Source organism: Parambassis ranga, chromosome 18 (genome assembly GCF_900634625.1).
Source record: "Parambassis ranga chromosome 18, fParRan2.1, whole genome shotgun sequence".
NCBI classification, from domain to species: Eukaryota; Metazoa; Chordata; class Actinopteri; family Ambassidae; genus Parambassis; species Parambassis ranga.
In genome coordinates, this window is record NC_041038.1 from 266,192 (window position 1) to 287,314 (window position 21,123).

A 21,123-nucleotide genomic window follows, 5' to 3' on the forward strand; every position below is an offset into this window, starting at 1 on the left:
AAAGGTGGCAATTTTTCAAGATTCTTCTTTTTTCAGAATCAGAATCAGAATCGTGTTTATTGCCATGTAAGTGAAGGGGGTTCACATTACTAGGAATTTGCCTTAGTGATTGGTGCATACAAGGAACATATAATAATAATAATTAACATGAACATGAAATAAGATAGATAGATTTTTTCTGCTCTTGCTCCCTTTTGCACTAGCCCACTCGTCTCCCTCTGTTTGGTCATAGGCATTACGTCTAGAAATCTTCTATGGAGTGGTTGTTTAGTTTCTCCAATGTACAGATCAGAGCATTCCTCACTGCACTGGACTGCATATATCACATTGCTGGTTTGCAGGGCCTTCCTTCAACACCACATCAGGAAGGCCCTGCAAACCTGTGGCTACCCGAAGTGGGCACTCATCAAAGCCACAAAAACAAGACCCCCCAACAACAAGAAGAAGGACAACAACCGGCGGAGAAAGAACATCTCCATTCCATATGTGTCAGGAGTATCAGAGAAACTCCGCAGGATCTTCAACAACCATGACATCCCGGTCCATTTCAAACCGATGACAACACTGAGACAGAGACTGGTTCACCCGAAGGACAAGATTCCCAGGGAGAAACACAGCAATGTGATATATGCAGTCCAGTGCAGTGAGGAATGCTCTGATCTGTACATTGGAGAAACTAAACAACCACTCCATAGAAGAATGGCTCAGCACAGGAGAGCCACCTCCTCAGGACAAGACTCAGCTGTTCACCTCCACCTCAAAGACAAAGGACACTCCTTTGAGGACAACAATGTTCACATTTTAGACAGGGAGGAAAGGTGGTATGAAAGAGGAGTCAAGGAAGCCATCTATGTTAAGCTGGAAAAACCTTCCCTTAACAGAGGTGGTGGCCTCAGACATCATCTTTCTACCACATACAATGCAGTGATTCCATCCATTCCCAGGAAGTTTGCACATACTCACAGCAAGAACAAAGGGCTGTCAACCAGTCCTCCTCTGGTAGTTTCATAGTCGTTAGCCAGTCGTTAGACACACCTGGCCCAGTCAGCCAGAACATCACAGGTAAGTATGGAACATTTAGTGCTATTGTTTTTTCAGTTTTTAAGTTTTTACCCAGACCCACCCACTGAGGTCTGTAACCACATATAAACCATGTTTCCCCACCAAACAGTTAGAACTGATGAAGCTGCTTGGATGAGCAGTGAAACGTCTTCTAGAAAACTCTACAAGTCCAGACGCCTTGCTTCAATCTTCTCTACGAGGTACATTGTTGTTATAGGCAGGTGTTAATGGTGCATCACAGGGAGGGGGAGGGTGGTCAGGGAGTGGACTATCAAACCTGTTGAAAAACAGGTTCAGCTGGTTGGCCTCCTGCAGATCTCCATCCATCATCTGGTCAGAGATCCTATTGTGGCCGGTGATGGTTCGCATGCCACTCCATACCTCCCTCAAGTTGTTCCGGGCAAGTTGGCTCTCCAGCTTCCTCCTGTAGCTCTCCTTGCCCTCTCCAATCTTCTCCTTCACCTCTGCCTGGGCCCTCCTCATCTCCTCTCTGTCTCCACTCAAGAAGGCTGTTTTCTTTCTGTTGAGTGATGCCTTGATGTCCTTTGTCACCCATGGTTTATTGTTTGGAAAGCAGCATTATTGACCTGGTGGGGATTAGAGAATCTGTACAAAAATTAACATATTCTGTGATACAGTCTGTGAGTGTGTCTACATCCTCACCGTGGGTGTCACAGAACACATCCCAGTCAATCACCTCAAAACATCCCTGCAGGGTCTCCAGGGCTTCCGGTGTCCACCTCCGTACAGTTTTGGTGGTCACCGGCTGCCGCTGTACTGCTGGTATATACTGGGGTTTGAGGTGGACTAGGCTATGGTCTGATCTGCCCAAGGGAGGGAGAGCTATGGAGCTGTAGGTCTCTTTAACATTAGCATACAGTAAATCTAGAGTTTTATTTTCTCTTGTTTTACAGTCCACAAACTGCTTGAAAGTGGGCAGAGTTGATTTCAGATTAACATGGTTAAAATTGCCAGAAATCGCTATGAAGGCATTAGGGTGCTGGGTCTGAAGCCTCGCGGTCACAGAGCTGATGACGTCAGTAGCCCGCGACGCCTCAGCCGAGGGAGCAATGTAAACAACGAGTACAATGGCGTGAGAGAACTCTCTGGGCAAATAATATGGACGTAGACTTAGACCTAGCAGTTCAATGTCTGGGCTGCACACACGCTCCTTTACCGTAACGTGTCCCGGGCTGCACCACCAGTTGTTCATGTAGAGCGCAAGTCCCCCTCCTTTCTTCCTGCCGCTCTCGGTGCAGTTCCTGTCCGCCCGTACCAACTGAAAGCCGGCTAAACTCACGGTAGAGTCCGGTATGTTTGCGTGCAGCCACGTCTCTGTAAAGCACATTACAGACGCCTCACGAAACACACACTTGCTCTTTGTGAGAGATGTTAACTCTTCCATCTTATTACCCAGTGATCTAACATTACCCATGACGATAGAAGGAAGATACGGCTTGTATCTTCTTTTCCTCAGCTGTCTTCTTTTGCCCCCTCTGCTTCCGCGTTGTTTCCTTCTTAGCTCTTTGGGGATTTCGTGTCGCTGGCCATACATCCCGCTGTGCTGGAGATTCATCAGCTGATCCCTGGTGTAAACAATGGAGCCCTGGCGTGTTTCCGTCACGGCCGAGACGCGGCATGATAAAAGTGCTCCAAAAGCGATGAAGACCACGAAGAAAGTCCAAAAAAGACGCATTATTGCAGTGCCTGACCACTTATACTTCGATTTAGTACGAAGTAGAGTGTTTAGAGTAGAAATAAATTACGAAAAACAACTTAATACACCCGCGGTGTGCGGAGCTTCTCTGGCTGGCTGCTACCTCGCCGGAACTGCATGTGCTTTCCACTAAGATGATCTGTGTAAATTCCCCCACTGGACTCCACTATGTTCCATTCCAAATCAAAGGCCAATCACATGGTACATCAGTCCATCAGTGGTGTTGTCCAGGTCTGTTTAAGAGACACCGCCTCTTAAACACAACACATTCAGTCAGTGCGCACACAAAACAACACAGTCAATCCTGGATTCAAAGGTTCAGTGAGAGTGCTGTTCTTCACCTGCTGATGTGCTCTGTATCTCTGTCTCTCTCTGTGACATGTCCCTCACTCCCTGTGTCCACATTATCTCTCTGATATCCTAAACTCAGCAGCAGCTTCTCCTTGAACCTGGTCTTCAGAGCCACATCAGCTGCCACATCAATCAATGGCTCCTCCACTTCACTTGGCATTTCTGTGACCTTTGTCACCGCAGACGGATTTCTAATTCATTCCTCTGCTCTGGACATTCATCGCCGCTAGCAGTGGAAATAAACTGCATGTGCTTTCCACTAAGATGATCTGTGACAGCAGCCCACAGGTCTGCTTTTGACACATCTGAAAATCATCCAGTGACGGGAAACTGTCAGAGCTGAGACGTATGTCAGGAAGACTACAGCCTATACGAGGAAAGTATTTGACTGATTTGGCCTTTTTCTTACATTACAACAAAGAAGAATGTATCTGTGGCGACCAATCAATGGACTACAAACCCCATTCTACTTTTAAGAACCTTTAGAACTACAAGTAAACCTGCACTCTGAGATCTGAGTGTTCTATTAGGAACACATGATAATATCAGGTCGTGCAGATATAATGAAAGCTAGTCCATATAGAGCCTTGTTGTGGAGGCAAGTCTAAGCAGGGAAACCCAGACTTTCCACCTCCCCAGCCTCTTCTAGGTCATCTGGCAGTATACAGAGGTGTTCACAGGCCAGCTGAATGATATGAACCCTTGTGTCCTGGGTCTGCCCCTGGGTCTCCTTCCAGATAGACATGCCCAGAACATCTCACTGGAAAGGCATTTAGGGGGCTTTCTAAGCAGATGCCTGAACCAACTAGCTTCTCTCAAGGCCCCACCTTGCAGAAGAACTCATCCCAGCTGCTTGTATTTGCAATCTTGTTCTTTTGGTCAGTACCCTCGGTTTGTGGCCACAGATGAGAGTGACACATGCATACATATACATGAGGTAGGAACTCAGTCCTGATGAACTCAGTCCTGATGATTGGCTGTGTGGGATAGTCACAATCTCACTGTTGCTGCTGAAGCACATGCACTATGATCTATTAGATCATCGTTACACACTTTCAGTCATCCAACAGGAAATACATTGAAAAGCCCACTGTGGGAGTGTTACAGTGCAGAATCATTCCTGCATCTCTCTATACATTGATTCCCATCCTGCTTTATAGTTTAACTTCTCCACTGGTCCTGAGTCAAAGTAAAATTGTCTTGAGTTAGTTGATGTCAGATGTTCTGATCTGGCTCTTGACATACTGTGATTGTGTATTTGAACAGCAGGGCGGCTTCTTGATTTTTCACTCACAGAGAACGCTGACTTTTCTCCTTGCAGCTGCTGATTCCATTCAGTTCCTGGACATAATTAATCACACAGCCATCTCCCCCTCACTCTTAATGAAATTCACACCAACAGACGACAATTTAAACTCTTGGAAAAGAGTATGACCTGGATGAATGAGAGTATCCACAGATATATAAAAACACATTCCTCTAATCTCAGAGGAATCTCAACTACTGAAATGTCAAACCTAAGTATATTTAAATTTGATCAACCTTTTTTATTTGAGACGACCCCTGAGTCAAAAAAATCTGATGTTTTATAAGTACAACCCCTACACACATGCAGGTGGTGTGACGTAGCAACTTGCTGCTAGCTCTGACTTAAGGTTCTGGGCCGTGTAGGGATCTCCTGGAGACCTGTTTCCTGTAGCTTCAGTATGACAAAGATAAGACAACAACTACCTAAGAAGGAGAGAGTCATCAGTACAAAACCGGGCTGCAGTTGGCACAGTCGCACAGCCACTTGATTCTGTCAAACTTACACAAATGCACCCGAACCACCGGCGCTCCAGACCACTCAATGTTCTATGAGTGGGCCATGTTTTAGATGTGATGACAACCTACAGGTCAGCTGACTGAAGTGGCCACTCATTGTGTATGCAGGTAAGATGTTGGCATAACAACTTGCTAACTGCTAGGTGCTAGCTTTTTACTTTAGCAGTGATAAAAGTACCAGTGCAATAATCCAAGAAGAGTGTTTGTGAAGACCAGCGCACTTTTGCCCTCTGTTCTCATTGCCACTCCATCACTGTGTAGAGCACTCGAATTCGTTCTTTTGTTTCTTTTAAGGACACTTTATTACCAGTGGACAGAGAGGACAGAGTGGATGTCATGCTGAGACGAGGCCTTGGAACTTGATTTTCTGCTCAGAAACCTCTTAAAATTGTGTTTGGTTGCGTTTCAGTGCCATCACCTGTACACACAGGCAAGGGCGTAGTTTTAGCATGGACGGAGGGGACACGCCCCCACCAATAATTTGATAAAAAACAGATTGTCATTGGGTGCAGGAAGGGTTAAATTCTATTGGGATCTTAGGACCTCATCAATGAGCAACATGATCCTATGTGGTATCCTATGTTACAGTGAGTGTAACATAGAATACCACAGAATGTGACTGGCTGCTGTTTAGCTACTAAAGGCTAGCCTGAGGAAAGACATTAGCGTATTCACACAGCACCCTTCAGGCCTGTGGCTGAACAGAGCTTGATTTATAGAGTACGCTCCTGGAAAAACTCAGCCCTTTTCATTTAGATCACGTCTACTGTCTGCTGCTGAATCCACCCCACAGGTTTGTTTGGGCGCCAGGTGCCCTGGTAATGGGCCGAAAAAACGTCTACATCAATATATCTCCCCACGAGGCCATTCCTCCTTGCTGTCCGAGCATGTTCCACTCGAACCGTGGACTCTCTGAATGCATTGCTCTCCTGGGAGAAGAGAGCTGCCTCTTGCAGATATCTCATTTCCAACAAGAGTGGAATCCATTAGGAGCAGGTGAGACTGAAGACCACCCAGTGTGTAAGGGCGCCACACCAGATCATAGGTCAGCAGTCAACATTAATAACCACATATTGTGTGGGTACACACAATATGCAACAATATCCAAACCTTTAGTCCACAGTGCAGGGCTAAAACCTGAACAAAATGTAAATAAGCTTATTACACTGCATGCAAATAAAAGCAAAATGCCCTGTGTTAGACTGGTGACCTGTCCAGGGTGTGCTCTGCCTCTCACCAACTGACAGCCTCACCGTGACACCACAGATAATGATAACTGCATCACCAAGAAATGTGCAAAGTGATGAAGAATCCCTTCCATAACTCACACTTTGGAAAAACACCTGGATTGCACTTCCTTAAATGGCCACTTGAGGTCCTTCTGTTAACAACAATACAGGCAGATTTTATTAACTCACCTGGTGCTGTCAAACTTGCTGCCACCTGCCTCAACTCTGCCCACACTCACTTTGGCATTTTGACAGTTTAGGCAGAGTGAGATGGAAGGTTTGTCCAGATATACATATGTAATGTAAACAGAAATGATTTTGAGGGAACAATGAGGGATCAGCCGCAGATTGTTGAAGTGACTTCTGACTACTACTTACAGCGTGGTATACATCTAAATATCAAATGCTGTAAAAGAAATCTGAAAATCCACCATTGTGGATAAAAAACATGAAATTATTGGAACCACATTAACTGAATATTTTTGTGATCCATCAGCCATTGCTCATTTCTGAGAGCGCCCCCTATAGGAAGAGAACAGTTTATCTCCATACAGATCCATACAGGTCCCATCATTCTTTACAACATAAGGTTTAGGCTGGATCTCTGCTTCATCTTGTTATGTCCTGACTGGAGAATCAGCCCCACCATGTGTTCATACATAGAAACCAACTTCCACACAGACTGCCAACATTATCATACGAACGAGTGAAGGAAACTTAATGGTAGCTTTGTAAAAATATTTTATGTAACCATTTAAAAGTCAGAACACACAGCAAAAGACATTCAAATCAACATGAGCGACCGGGGTGTGTCCTGCAAGTCTGCCATATAAACAGTGTTGATAAGAAGATGCTGTGTGATTGGCTCTCCTCTCTCCTGATAGGTGTTTGCAGATGTGTACTTTAGACATTCCTCATGTAATAATATAAATTAGAATACCTAAAAATATGGAGGAGGTGACTTGTGGTCAAGATTTCTAAGCATTCGGGACACACCCCGGCTATGAGAGACCTCTTTGGCACATAACACAAATCGTGACATGGAACGAACTGTAAACAAAACAACAGTCAATACAAAATGCATTTTTATACACAGACAGCATCATCAGATTAAAAAAAACAACAATCCTAAAAAAAGATTTGGCAAATGTGACCGTTTCCCAGCGATAACACTTGTCTCAGTCTGCAAGGCCTTTCATTTTGAATTCGGAATCGGTAGGAGTCCTGTTTGTTCTTCTACACCTCCGGTTTTAACTTTGTGTTCGTCCTCCTCTGGATTGCGCGACAGCTCTGTGGTTCAACCAGCCGAAGTCTCTTTAGTGCAAATAGGCTGTCAGCCACTGACTCCTCAGAGGGTGGAGGGCCAGGAGAAGGTCATTTTCGTGGCAGAGGCGAGGTTGTGTTTGGTTTGGCACCTGGGACCGGTCTGAAATAAGAGAGGAAAAAGTTGGGAAATTTAGCAGAAGCAACGGATGCAGCCAACGGATGTAAGTGACTCACTGATCTTTTCACAAGGCTGGATAAAAACATTCTTTTTCCTACATTTTAAATTCAGACAAAAAACGAATGTTTCTTAGGTTATTGGCTTTAAAAAAATACTATTTACTAAATAAATCTATATGTACATTTTTTCTCATGTTACTAATAGTGGAAATAATAGGTGCTCCATATGCTATAGATACGTCACTTATAAAAAATGAAAATTGATTGCTGATGAAGAGTCAATGCATTGCATGGTTTGTAAACTTTGAGCGTTTATGTGCTCACAGCTGCTCTGAGCAGAAAACAGCAGGAATGTTGTGAGGTCATATTTCTCACATATACAGCTGCTGCACACTGCTTTATAGATATCTCATTAAAAGGCATCTCAAACATGGTTAGAGTTCCATGATAGAGAGCAAAAAGACCTACAAACAATGTCTGCTTTATGCAGTGTTGGGGAGTAATGGATTACATGTATCGACATTACGTATTTAGAATACAAAAAAATAGTAACTGTATTCTGTTACAGTTACAGTCTAAAGAGATAATCAGAATACAGTTACATTTCTAAAATCAGTGGATTACTCGACGGTACTTTCTTATTTACAGCAGATGTCTGACTCCTTATCGCTGGTCTCATTGTGTGGTCATATACGTTTGTATGACGGTGAATAGTCATTGGAGTGAGAGCTCTTACCATCAATACAACATCTTTGATCAAAGCTAAAGGTTTTGGTTCATGCCAGCAAACTGGACAGAAAACTGCATGAAGCGGGCGACAGAGGACAGAGAGGACAGTGCAGCCGGACTAATGGGGGTCAGAGTCTGAGTCTGAAGCGCTGCGTGCTTAATGCTCCTCAGTCATGATGCCGGTACACTGTTAGCGTCACTTGAATAAGTGAACTATTTAGCTGTTAGCTGCTAACTAACTCCGTCCAAAACGGAGGCTGACTAACATTAACAGGAACGTGTCTCTTGCAGTCAGGTAGTTTCATACATGGTAAAATGAGTCTGTTTTATGTACGTATTCAACTATTTTCTTGTGTGTAAAATGACTTTGGGTTTCATTGTTAAAAAATATATTATTATGACATCATTACATTCTGTTTCTGTTTCTCTAAATAGAATAACTAATAACACTAAATGCAGTCACCTGGAACAATCTGGACATTTTCTATTGAATGTTTTATAGCGTCCTATGTAGTAAGCAGGGGCTGATTGTTGCACTCTATCGCTTAAAATGCAATTCAGTAAGTAATATTGTATTACAATAGTAATTTGTATTCAGAATACATTACTTTGAGTAATGTAACGGAATACATTACAAATTACGTTTTAAGGCACGTAATCTGTATTCTGTAACTGAATACTTTTTAAAAGTATTCTTCCCAAGACTGGCTTTATGAACATCCTACTATGAGTTAAATGTATTTTTGAACCTAACAGGAAAGGCAGCTTTCTCATCGAGGCAGTTGTTCTGTGTTTACACAGATAATACTGTAAAGCATGCTGTTTGAAGCATTAGTACAAGAGTGGATGGAGGAGATAATGGTGTTAGATTAAACTTCTGTAAAAAAAAACACCACAGGAGTTGGAGAAGTGATAAATACAAACATCCACATAAATACCACCACCACATGATTTAAGTAAAAACACCATAAAAATCATGGATCTTAGTATTAGGCAAACAACCACAACCTGTTTTGTCAAAAAAGCACATGGAAGCAGGACTGAGGTTCACTAAACTGCATCTGAACAAAGAACAACACTTGTGGAACAATGTCCTATGGACACATGAGACCAAAGTGGAGTTGTTTGGTCTTAATGATCACCACCATGTCTGCTGAAAACCAAACACAGCATTTCAGCAGAAACACCTCAGACACACTGTCAAGCACGGTGGTGGAGGACTGATGATTTGGACTTGTTTTACAGACACAGGACCTTGCAGTCATTGAGTGGACCATGAACTCCTCTGTATACCAGAGTGTTCTAGAGGCAAATGTGAGACCATCTGTCTGACAGTTAAAGCTTGGTGGAAGCTGGGTCATACAACAGAACAATGATCCTAAGCACAGCAGCTAATCTACATCAAAATGACTGAAAAATAAAAGAATCAAGGTTTTGAATGGTCTAGTCAAAGTCCAGACCTCAGATAAAATACTGTGATGGGACCTTGAGAGGTATGTACATAAGTGAACGTTCAAAAACCTCAATGAACTAAATCAATGTTGTGAAGAAGAATGGACCACAATTCCTTCACAATGATGTGAGAGACCTTTTTTCTTATTATATTGTTTTGAATTAAACAGAACACTTTGCATGCTCTGGTTCCCATTTTACTGTGATTTATTGACTGCTCCTGGGTTCTTTCTAGGCTCCACAAGCGGATGGTTCCTGTACAACTGGTTTCTGTTCCACAAATCAGGCTACAATGTAATTATTCTGGTCATTTAATTAAATGTAGACGACAGGAGAAGAGAGATGTACCCCGAACTTGACCCAGAATTGGACAACTTACACCACATTTTTATGGGCCAATAAACACAGTCTCCTTTTCAGTGCTGTGTCACCCACCTGAGAACTCTGAGTGGGGGTATAACTGTGACTTTGCCCACTGGTTTAGGTCCTACTGCTGGGGGCATCATGACCAGCAGGCCTGAGGAGGGTTTGGAGGTTGGCGTCCGAATTGGACTCACTGTCGGGGAGGCTCCTCTAGCTGGGCTCAGGGGAAGAGGCCTCTGGGGAGGGAAGGGGGATGACCTGGGCTGCAGCTCAGACACTAACTAAAGGAGAGGTCACAGGATGAGTCAATATAACCAAGAGACGGTGCATTGTTTAGACAGTACAAGGACAAAGAATCAACATGGAGCCTTTCAGAGCCAACACAACACTAGGCACATGACACATGGACACAGCAGGCACAGCTTTGTGTATTGTCAGTCTGGTCTGGATCCAGCTTGTCTCCTGAATCAGCTGAGCTGGCTGATAGAAGGATCTTCACTCAGGTAGCAGATTAAAAATCTTCACTACATTACAGCTTGGAAATCAGATCACCCACAAGAATATTGACTACAAACGAGAAAAATACAGTATGATATTTGATCTAATTTAAAGGTATTTCACACTTCACAGAGACAAAATGATGAGAGCAGATTTGGAGGATGAATCAATAAAAAAGCTATCAGATGTAAACATGCAGCACTTTTACTGTGCTTCACATTTCTTCAGAAATCTAAGAGGCTCTCTGGTACTCCCACTGTTTTCTCATTAGCTCTGTCAGCAAAGCACTGAGCTACATTCATTAATTACACATTTAGCTCCAGTCATGACCAATATTAAGTTTTCTTAAATCATCATCCCTGCCTGGATGCTGCTGTGAGATTACTTTTAGCTGTATATCCTTAAAAAGTTGTTGGAGAACAGCCTTACCAACGGAGACCGCGTCGGGTTAAGGGGCAGAGGTTTCTTAGGTGGGCTGAGTCTCTGTGGGGTTTGAGGGGATCTGGGTGGAGCGGACGGAGGTTTGCCAGCTGGAAGAGGTGGGCGCACCACCTTGATGTCCCTAGGCCCTCCTTGGGGAGACGGGACGGGTCTCAGAGGTCGAACAATGTTGACTGGCTGGGTGCCGTTTGGAACAGGGCCCGGCCTGAGAGGCAGAACCTCTTTGCTGGTGTGAAGAAGCTGAAGTCAGAAACATTAAAAACTTAAGATTAATCGATGCATTTTCTTAACCCACCCTGCACTACAGGGGTCACAGGGGAGCTGGAGACTATCTCAGCTGTCAATGAGCAAGAAGCAGGGGTAACAAGAGAGACAAACAACCATTTACACTCACACCCAGTTAGTGTGAGACCCAGTTAGTTGAACATGCACATCTTTGTATGTGGAAGGAATACCAGGAGAAACCAACATATGAGGAGAATGTCCAAACTCCACGCGGAAAGACCCCAGCCTGCATCAAATTTGGAACCTTCCTCCGTACTTTAAAATTGATTAGTTTGAGTACCACAAGGTCTGTCCTAGGACCAATATATATCTTCACAAAGAATCTGAAGTCAATCATCAGTATTTCAGGGTCACATGACCTCAACATAATCGCCACCACTAAGAATTGCATGCTTCCCCTGTTTGGTGCAATAATATGTGTAATAAGAGGCTTCTGTTGGTCACATAATATCTAAAGTTTTAAGGACAAACAGCATCTTTTTGCATATCTTGTATTGTGGAATAACACATGGAAATCTCTTAAGCTTGGAAGCACACACATTTGATTGAGATGAGTGAGATTGATGACATCACAGATCCATTCATTCTCTTCTTCTCATTTGCCTCTTGTCTTGTTGCAGCTCTCTTTTTGCCAATGATAAATGTATCATATCCCTGAGAGCTGAACCCTCCCAATAAAATAAATGCATACAAACAAGAGAATGACAGTATGATGAAATTATGCTGAAGGCACAGAGAAAACAGCTGTGGTTGTAGGAGTGGGCCAGCTTTAAGTGGTCACACAACATAACAAGCTGCTGTAAAATGAAGCCATTTAATGTGAAGGTCAACCTCACGGACAGTCATTTAGACAGTAAAATCCAGAAAGAGATGGAGTCTGCACTCACCCCCTTGTGGCCACCAGCTTTGTTGATGGGTCCGACCACCTTCAGATGAAAGGCAGGGTTCAGATGGCCGTTCTTCCCTTTATCTGCCGACGCCTCCATCCTGAGGAGAGAAATGAGGACAGACAGAAATTAAGGCAGAGCCTGGTGTCTGGAAACTGCCCTCCTTCATCACTCTTCTCTATATGGCATTGATTTTATGGCCCCAGGTGGGAAAAAAACAGAAGAGAAGTCAACATGAAGATTCTCATCCAGCATGATGCGAGAGGAAACGAGGAGGTGAGGGTAAAGCAAATGTTGCAGTTCCGTGTCTGGGGAGCTGATTTCTGATGAGGCTGTCAAGTGAGGGGACCAGTCCCTCAGTCTTTCCTTACACACACACACAATGGAAGATCAAGCCTATTGTCATCTAAGGTACTATACCATAGTGAGTGATGTAATAAGTGTGAGGACATTCTGTCCGTGGAAATGATCCTGACATTAATGGTTTCTAATCCTCTCTAATTCACTGTTTTACAGCATTGCAATGTTTCAGCAACAGTGAGTGAAATATTACTGATAGTTTTAGTACATCAGTACTTCTCTTTTTTGTCAATCCCCTGTCTTTTTTCAAAAAGAGGCCTGTGGGTATTAGATCAGAAGTGTATTTCATATCAGTTTTACTTGCTGTAAACCTCGTTCACACACAGGGTACTGTCTGTACCTGATAACTGTCTTTCTATCACTGTGTGTGAAAGCACTGTTTTGTGTTGACACAAAAGAACTTGTTGTAACCGTCACTGTCCTACAATCAAAGAGCTGAAAATGAAAGCTGCAGTTGGACAGGCTTGAACACTGTGAATTGCCCCCACAATCCCAGATCTACTTCAGATACTGCCTACTGTACAAGGGCGGGCAGCCATGTGGAAAGCTTATGTTGTAGTTGTTGGGTATGCATGCACACATTTCCAACTACTAAGCCTGACAACCTTTCCAGGTTCTACATTTTGGCTTGGTAATCTTTAGGTGTCATGTCGCTGCTCTTACTTCACAAAAGCTCTGTTAGCATGATATATAGCACATTATTATACTCTACCTTACTTTACCCTTCTTTATCTTACTCTGCCCTACCCGGTTGACTTTACATTATCCTACTCTACTCTACTCTACTCTACTCTACTCTACTCTACTCTACTCTACTCTACTCTACTCTACTCTAAAAGTCAGAACTAACTTTTTTTTTAACCTGTTTGTCTTTTCCAAATGTTCCTGAGATATTTCAGAATGACTGAGTATCATGTTCATAACAAGAGAGTGGTGTTATTTATATTAGAACGGCATATACTGTAAAAACTGACCATTGTTATAATGATACCTGCCTGTAGCCTCTAACTGCCATTGGCCTGTTTTTGGTCTCCTCTAGTACTTCAGTGCAAAAATGCTCCACTCTGTGTGTGGTGCCGGGCAGGTGCAATATGGTGAGCTGGAACCATTAAGGTTTCAGTGTTTGGTGCCTCCTTTTTACATTTCATATTGTTATTTGGTGATATGTTGATCTGTCTTCTATTGTAATTATTTTTGCAGCTAATTACAGTCAACATTTTATTATTATATTCAAAGCAAACTGAACTGAAGTCAGTGTATGTATGTGCTGTAGGCTCTTAGCTGATTAGAAGCCTTTCCGAGCTTACTGGATGCATACATGCTGAGAGAGGCCTTTAATCAGCTGCAGCCACCCTCTGCACTGCTGTTGAACTGTAAATGAACCCCAGCTATTGGCTGTGGAACAAAACCTTAAACATCAGAGGGTTTTAGCTGCATCTGGTGCTGTTAGGTGTCGTTTTAATTATCATAGAGGCTCAATTTTCCATATCATCAGCCATTCATTCAGTTGTTTCCCCTTTAGCAGCAGTTACCATTAAATCCTGCTGAGGGCAAATATTACCAGTGCTTAGCCTTTCTTTCTGTCTTCATTGGGAAGGTCAGAGTCTTTAAATGGCTGCTGTAATGCTGGATCCTTTCAAGTCACATCTAAATCACAGTAAAGCAGTATTACTACCTCAGCTGGTGTTGTCGCGGTTGGCTCTGGGGGTGAGGGATATGGCTGTGCTGTTAAAGGCAGCTCAGGGGGTTATGAGGACATAGATTTTGTTTGGACCTGGTGGAGGTGACAATACAAAATGCTGCTATTTATGCTGATGTAGTCATGGAAAGTTCCAGTTTTAGGCAATGATCTGCAGGGAGTGTGGGCAGATATGACACTTCATTCTTTTCCCTCATGAGGACTTTTAAACAACATTTGTACAAGGCAGCAATTAGCAGTTATTTCCTGTTATTTATTTATTTATTTATGTTATTTCCCTGGCTAATGTGCAAATTGTTACTCTGAGTTCAGCTCAGTTCTGATTTACAAACCGAGGTTAACAAAAAAGCATTTATAGTTTGAAGGTTGTATAACAGATGGCTGATTATGAAACCTTGATGCTAAAAAACAACAAAAGACTGCTGCTCGGTATGTTTGCTAATCAAAGACTCAGCCTTTTCAGTTTGAACTACTACCATGCTACATTCAAGTGCTTGATTTAAAGGTGCCTAACCACTCAATGTAAAAAGGCTGCTATTTTAAATGCATAAGTGTGTTAAAAAAAGTATTGCAACATGCGGAGCACTCAGAGTACCAGGATTACATACTTATAACAGTCAAGTGTGAATCAAGGGACACTCCTCATCCCCCAAAAATAGAGCCTAGCACTTGTTGCGTTTGTAAAGCAGACTATTGACTGCATTATTTCAGTAGAGTTAGATTTTAAACAACGGGTTCTTTCAGCTCTGACTTAAATATGTTTTAATCTGGCCTGTAGAATTCAGCTCCACACCCTATTCTGCTGTGTAAAGAAAAAAAGCTTCAGGCTGCTTCCATTGCTTTTGTAAATTATGAAAGAATGTCTCCCTCTCCCACTCTGTGTTAGCCTCCTGTAGTGTTTTGCTGACCAGCTGAGCTGAGGGCAGTAATGGATGAATAGATACAGCTGTTGGGATTCTGGTTCAGGATCAGAACAGAGCCACCCTCAGAACACATTGTTTTGATGGTGTTATCAGATGGTGTGCTTCCATATAATTACATTCCAAAATTCTTGTAAGGCTTTCTAGTGGGGTCTAGAATGTTAAACATGTCTTTGGTATTTAGTATGGATTTGCAATGTGTAATGAACTATGAGATAGTAACACATATTCAGTGCAGGTTGTTCTTTTTGTTTTGGATGTATAATATACATCCACATACATACATACATGCATACATACATACAGACAGACAGACAGACAGGACAGCAGAGGACACTGTACTTGTTACTCTTGTTCTTCTCTCTTTGGGAAAGCCACTTGTGGTAATAAGAGGTCTTAATCCTGTAGCAGTAGAAGAGCAGCAGAACTGCAGGTAGGACCACCAGGAAGGCAAACAGCAACCCCACCACCAGACCTACTTGACCTGTGGACGCACGCAAACACGCAAACTGCAAGTGTTAACATGTTCCATGCTATGAGGCATACACATGTGGACACTGAGAAACTGTAACATGTTGTTTTTCTGTACACTTTGCAGAATCACATTCATATCAAGAATATGTTGGAAAACAATGGATGTTATTTGATTTTCACTCCTCTTTGTACATCAAAGAACTACTAGTAAGACTAAACATGTTGAATGGACAAAAGTGTGTCTCCTGTAAATTGATTTGAAAAAGTTATATTAAATCACTGCATAATAAGCATATGCATTTTAAAAGAGTCTTTTAAATACCAATCAGTGACCTCTGTGGCTGCGAAATGAAGCCAATGCAGAAACTGCAGCTTCTAAAGGTTGGTGACCAGAGTGAGTCACCCCATGTAAAAATATCCTACATAAAGAAATAAACATGTATACTAGAGAGCAATATATAAATCTGCTGACATTATCAGCTATAATCTGCTGTGCTATTGAATGCTATAATCACAGGTCTGCAGCACATATACTGATTTTAAAAATAATTACTGATAGGCAGATAGGCATCCTCAGTGTGTGTTTAAAAAAAGATAGAGTTGCGGTGTGCTCATAATCATGCAGCACTGGTCATGTAAAGAGCGAGATAACCTCCTACAGTACAAATTTAATTAACCATCTTAATATGTTAACTACAGAAAAGGCTATACTTTAATTAGGTGGAAAAATATGTGCATACAAAGGCAATCAGCCAAAAGGATATTCAAAAATATTAGCATACTGGAAACAGAAAAAAATTCAATATCATGCAACCCCAGTAATAACCCACATCAAACTCCACAGGCCCTGAATTCAGTTAACATTAAAGACATCATCATAAGGAGGAGGAAGTGTTTTTGTGGTCATCCTCACCATGTTTAATTAATTTACTCACCAATAATTTTCCAACACAAAAATCCCATTGGCATCAACATGTCATCTTCAGAGTGTGTCTCATTAATAATAGTAATTAATTCATAGAAGCCTTGCTGTGGTACAACACTTTTTAAAGACTAAGTGCAGAATGGTGACAGAGGAGCAGCTGCACACCACTAAGTTGTAAGTGTGATGCAGCTTTTATTTCATAGTGTGTGCCTGAGTCTGTGCGTGTGTGTACCTGCGTTTGTCATGTACTCACTATCATACTGGACCGGTCCACTGTCCACACTGCCGCCCAGTCCTGACTTCTCGCAGAAGGGTGGTGCCCAGCCTCGATTACAGTGGCAGTTCCCATTGCTGTTACACATCTACACACACACACACACACACACACACACACACAGGATACGTGTTAAAGAATTTGGTCAGGTATAATGGTGGGTGTGTGTGAAGCCTTGTTGTGTGTGAATTTATAGGCCTGCAGCGTATATTATTACAATACAGGAGTGCTGATTGATTTAATTGGCTAAAGGCAAGCTGTAATGAAGCTCCCATATGTGCACTGCACACCCAATGGTGCAGGATTACAGTTTTTTCTGATTGCTTAAACACTAACAATGATTCTTATAGCACAATTTCTAAAACTATTAATAGTTTTAGCAAAATCACTCACTGAGTTTGCAAAACTAAAAGCAAAAAAACTGCTTTACACTCAATTTGCACTTTTGTAACACACAATTTGCAATTGTATAAATATAATAAACTTCACAGCACTCTTTTTGCTGAACTGTAAACACAACTCACTGCTTTACACACAACTTCCAAATGATCAACACACTCCTAGTAAAACTACACACATTTATGGCTGGTATTTACACTATTTTGCCAACTGTCTGGCTACACTGTCACATGTGAGAACAGTTTTACATCATTAGTTCACTTTGCAATCAGCATGAGCTCTGTAAATAAGACACAGGTAAGCTTCAGTGTGGAGAACAATGGAGGGAGAAGGAGACTGAGAAGAGTGAGAATTAGAGGAGGATGAGGACATGAGGAAGCAGGAGGAAGAGGAAGAGGACGAGGAGGTGAAGAGGAAGGAGGAAGGGTAAGAAGAAATAGAATTACTGATGTCATCGGAGCTACAATAGTGGATCATGTGATCAACCATGGAATGACCCTGAGGGAAGCTGGACAACGGGTTCAGCCTGAGCCGCTACAATATAGCAAGCATCATGAGGACATATTGATGAGAATGGGTTAGTACAGTTCCTTCACTCTAAGTTTTTCTCTAATGAGAAAAACATCAATACTGTACATGTAAAACTGAAACTGTTACTCCATAGAATTGCTAGACATCCAGCACCTGGAAGGAGGCATGCGAGGATATGGACCAGGCATCATGTCAGGCCTGGATACGGCACTCCAGGAGACATGTTCGGTGCCTTGGACTAGAAGACATTGCATGTGATGTTGATGAAATTCTGTGGCCGGACCCAGAGAGACAATGAGACTGATTTTCTCTCTCTCTCTCTCTCTTTCAGTGAAATTGTATGTTTTCTAGTGTTTGTTTTGATGTGTGTGAATAAACATTCATACTTGAAATTTGAATCCCTGTGTTTCTATAGAACTATTTATGACAAAAGTTTGACCTCACATGGACAGACCTTGTGCACAGAGAAAGCAAAAGCCAGATGTGTTTTCAGTTAATACCATCAGTGTGTAGTTGGCACATTGTGTGCTTAGTAATATGGTGGTTTGTGTTAACTGTGTGGTACAAAAATACCATTTTTACAAAGGTTTGAAGAGTTAAGCAAGATGTATTAGCTTTTGCAAAAGATCTACAATGTTTTGCTGATTTGGTGTAAGGTTTTTTTATTTGTGTGTAGAGTTTTGCACAAATAGCCAATAGTTACAGAAATGTGCTTAAGCAATCAGAAAAAACTGTAAAGGAGCAGAGGTGTAGTACAGGCTCTGGTCCTGATGAAAGATGAATAAATATGAAGAATGAAGCACTACCTCCTTTTTAATGGCCTGAAATGACAATACACATGAGACCACGTATGAGAAATGTGTCCAGAGTCAGACTTTAATAATGTTGTTGTCCTGTACTGTAGTGTAAAATCAAGTATGCTGTATACGGTAAAGGTTTTTAGCTGTTTAGTTTAAAACCCTAATCAGGGCACTGTGCTGTGACTTCCACTATATGTGGATATATATAGTCAATATATGCTTCTGCAGACTAGCAGTGTGTCCCGAGTCTATTACAGTTTTTTCTGAATGCTTAAACACTAACAATGATTCTTATAGCACAATTTCTAAAACTATTAATAGTTATAGCAAAATCACTCACTGAGTTTGCAAAACTAAAAGCAAAAATGCTGCTTTACACTCAATTTGCACTTTTGTAACACACAATTTGCAATTGTATAAATATAATCCACTTCACAGCACTCTTTTTGCTGAACTGTAAACACAACTCACTGCTTTACACACAATTTTCAAATGATCAACACACTCCTAGTAAAACTACACACATTTATGCCTAGTATTTACACTATTTTGCCAACTGTCTGGCTACACTGTCACATGTGAGAACTGTTTTACATCATTAGTTCACTTTGCAATCAGCATGAGCACTGTAAATAAGCCACAGGTAAGCTTCAGTGTGGAGAACAACGGAGGGAGAAGAAGACTGAGAAGAGAGAGAATTAGAGGAGGATGAGGACATGAGGAAGCAGGAGGAAAAGGGAGGAGGACGAAGACTAGGAGGTGAATTTAGAGGAAGAGGACGAGGAGGTGAAGAGGAAGGAGGAAGAGTAAGACGAAAAAGAATTACTGATGTCATCAGAGCTACAATAGTGGATCATGTGATCAACCATGGAATGACCCTGAGGGAAGCTGGCCACCGGGTTCAGCCAAAGCTGCTACACTGTAGCAAGCATCATAAGGACATATCGATGAGAATGGGTTAGTACAGTTCCCTCACACTAAGTTTTGTAGCTGTACCATACTCTAATGAGAAAAACAACAATACTGTACATGTAAAACTGAAACTGTTACTCCACAGAATTACTAGACATCTAGCATCTGGAAGGAGGCATGCGAGGATATGGACCAGGCATCATGTCAGGTCTGGATACGGCACTCCAGGAGACATTTTCCCCGGTGCCTTGGACTAGAAGACATTGCATGCAACGTTGATGAAATTCTGTGGCCGGACCCAGAGAGACAACAAGACTGATTTTCTCTCTCTCTCTCTCTTTCAGTGAAATTGTATGTTTTCTTGTGATTGTTTTGATGTGTGTGAATAAACATTCATACTTGAAATTTGTGTTTATAGAACTATTTATGACAAAGATTTGACCTCAAATGGACATACCTTGTGCACAGAGAAAGCAAAAGCCAGACGTGTTTTCAGTTACAGTTTTTTCTTATTGCTTAAGCACATTTCTGTAACTATTGACACAAACCATCATATTACATCATAAATAGTTCTATAAACACACAGGGATTCAAATTTCAAGTATGAATGTTTATTCACACACATCAAAACAAACACAAGAAAACATACAATTTCACTGAAAGAGAGAGAGAGAGAGAAAATCAGTCTTGTCTCTCTAGGTCCGGCCACAGAATTTCATCAACGTCGCATGCAATGTCTTCTAGTCCAAGGCACCGGGGAACATGTCTCCTTGAGTGCTGTATCCAGGCCTGACATGATGCCTGGTCCATATCCTCACATGCCTCCTTCCAGATGCTGGATGTCTAGTAATTCTGTGGAGTAACATTTTCAGTTTTACATGTACAGTATTGTTGTTTTTCTCATTAGAGTATGGTACACCTACAAAACTTAGTGTGAGGGAACTGTACTAACCCATTCTCATCAATATGTCCTTATGATGCTTGCTACAGTGTAGCGGCTCAGGCTGAACCTGTTGGCCAGCTTCCCTCAGGGTCATTCCATGGTTGATCACATGATCCACTATTGTAGCTCCGATGACATCAGTAATTCTATTTCTTTGTCCTCCTCCTCTTCCTCCTGCTTCCTCATGTCCTCATCCTCCTCTAATTCTCACTCTTCTCAGTTTCCTTCTCCCTCCATTGTTCTCCACACTGAAGTTTACCTGTGGCTTATTTACAGAGCTCATGCTGATTGCAAAGTGAACTAATGATGTAAAATAGTTCTCACAAGTGACAGTGTAGCCAGACAGTTGGCATAATAGTGTAAATACCAGCCATAAATGTGTGTAGTTTTACTAGGAGTGTGTTGATCATTTGGAAGTTGTGTGTAAAGCAGTGAGTTGTGTTTACAGTTCAGCAAAAACAGTGCTGTGAAGTGGATTATATTTATACAATTGCAAATTGTGTGTTACAAAAGTGCAAACTGAGTGTAAAGCAGTTTTTTTGCTTTTAGTTTTGTAAACTCAGTGAGTGATTTTGCTAAAACTATTAATAGTTTTAGAAATTGTG

General features: G+C 41.9%; 1 protein-coding gene across 2 annotated transcripts in view; it reads right to left on the reverse strand.

The window, feature by feature from the left end:
• Nucleotides 1-6,988: 6,988 nt before the first annotated feature.
• Nucleotides 6,989-21,123, reverse strand: part of adam19a (ADAM metallopeptidase domain 19a) — a 263,959-nt gene continuing 249,824 nt past the window's right edge. The window contains exons 18-23 of one of the 2 annotated variants that reach the window (XM_028428684.1): nucleotides 16,913-17,021; nucleotides 15,603-15,744; nucleotides 12,282-12,381; nucleotides 11,098-11,349; nucleotides 10,243-10,451; nucleotides 6,989-7,609 (exon numbers count right to left, since the gene is read on the reverse strand). In XM_028428684.1, the coding sequence (XP_028284485.1) occupies nucleotides 7,558-7,609; nucleotides 10,243-10,451; nucleotides 11,098-11,349; nucleotides 12,282-12,381; nucleotides 15,603-15,744; nucleotides 16,913-17,021 (864 nt within the window). In that variant the 3' untranslated portion in view covers nucleotides 6,989-7,557. The remainder of the gene's footprint in view (nucleotides 7,610-10,242; nucleotides 10,452-11,097; nucleotides 11,350-12,281; nucleotides 12,382-15,602; nucleotides 15,745-16,912; nucleotides 17,022-21,123) is intronic. The other variant, XM_028428685.1, reaches the window with a different exon arrangement.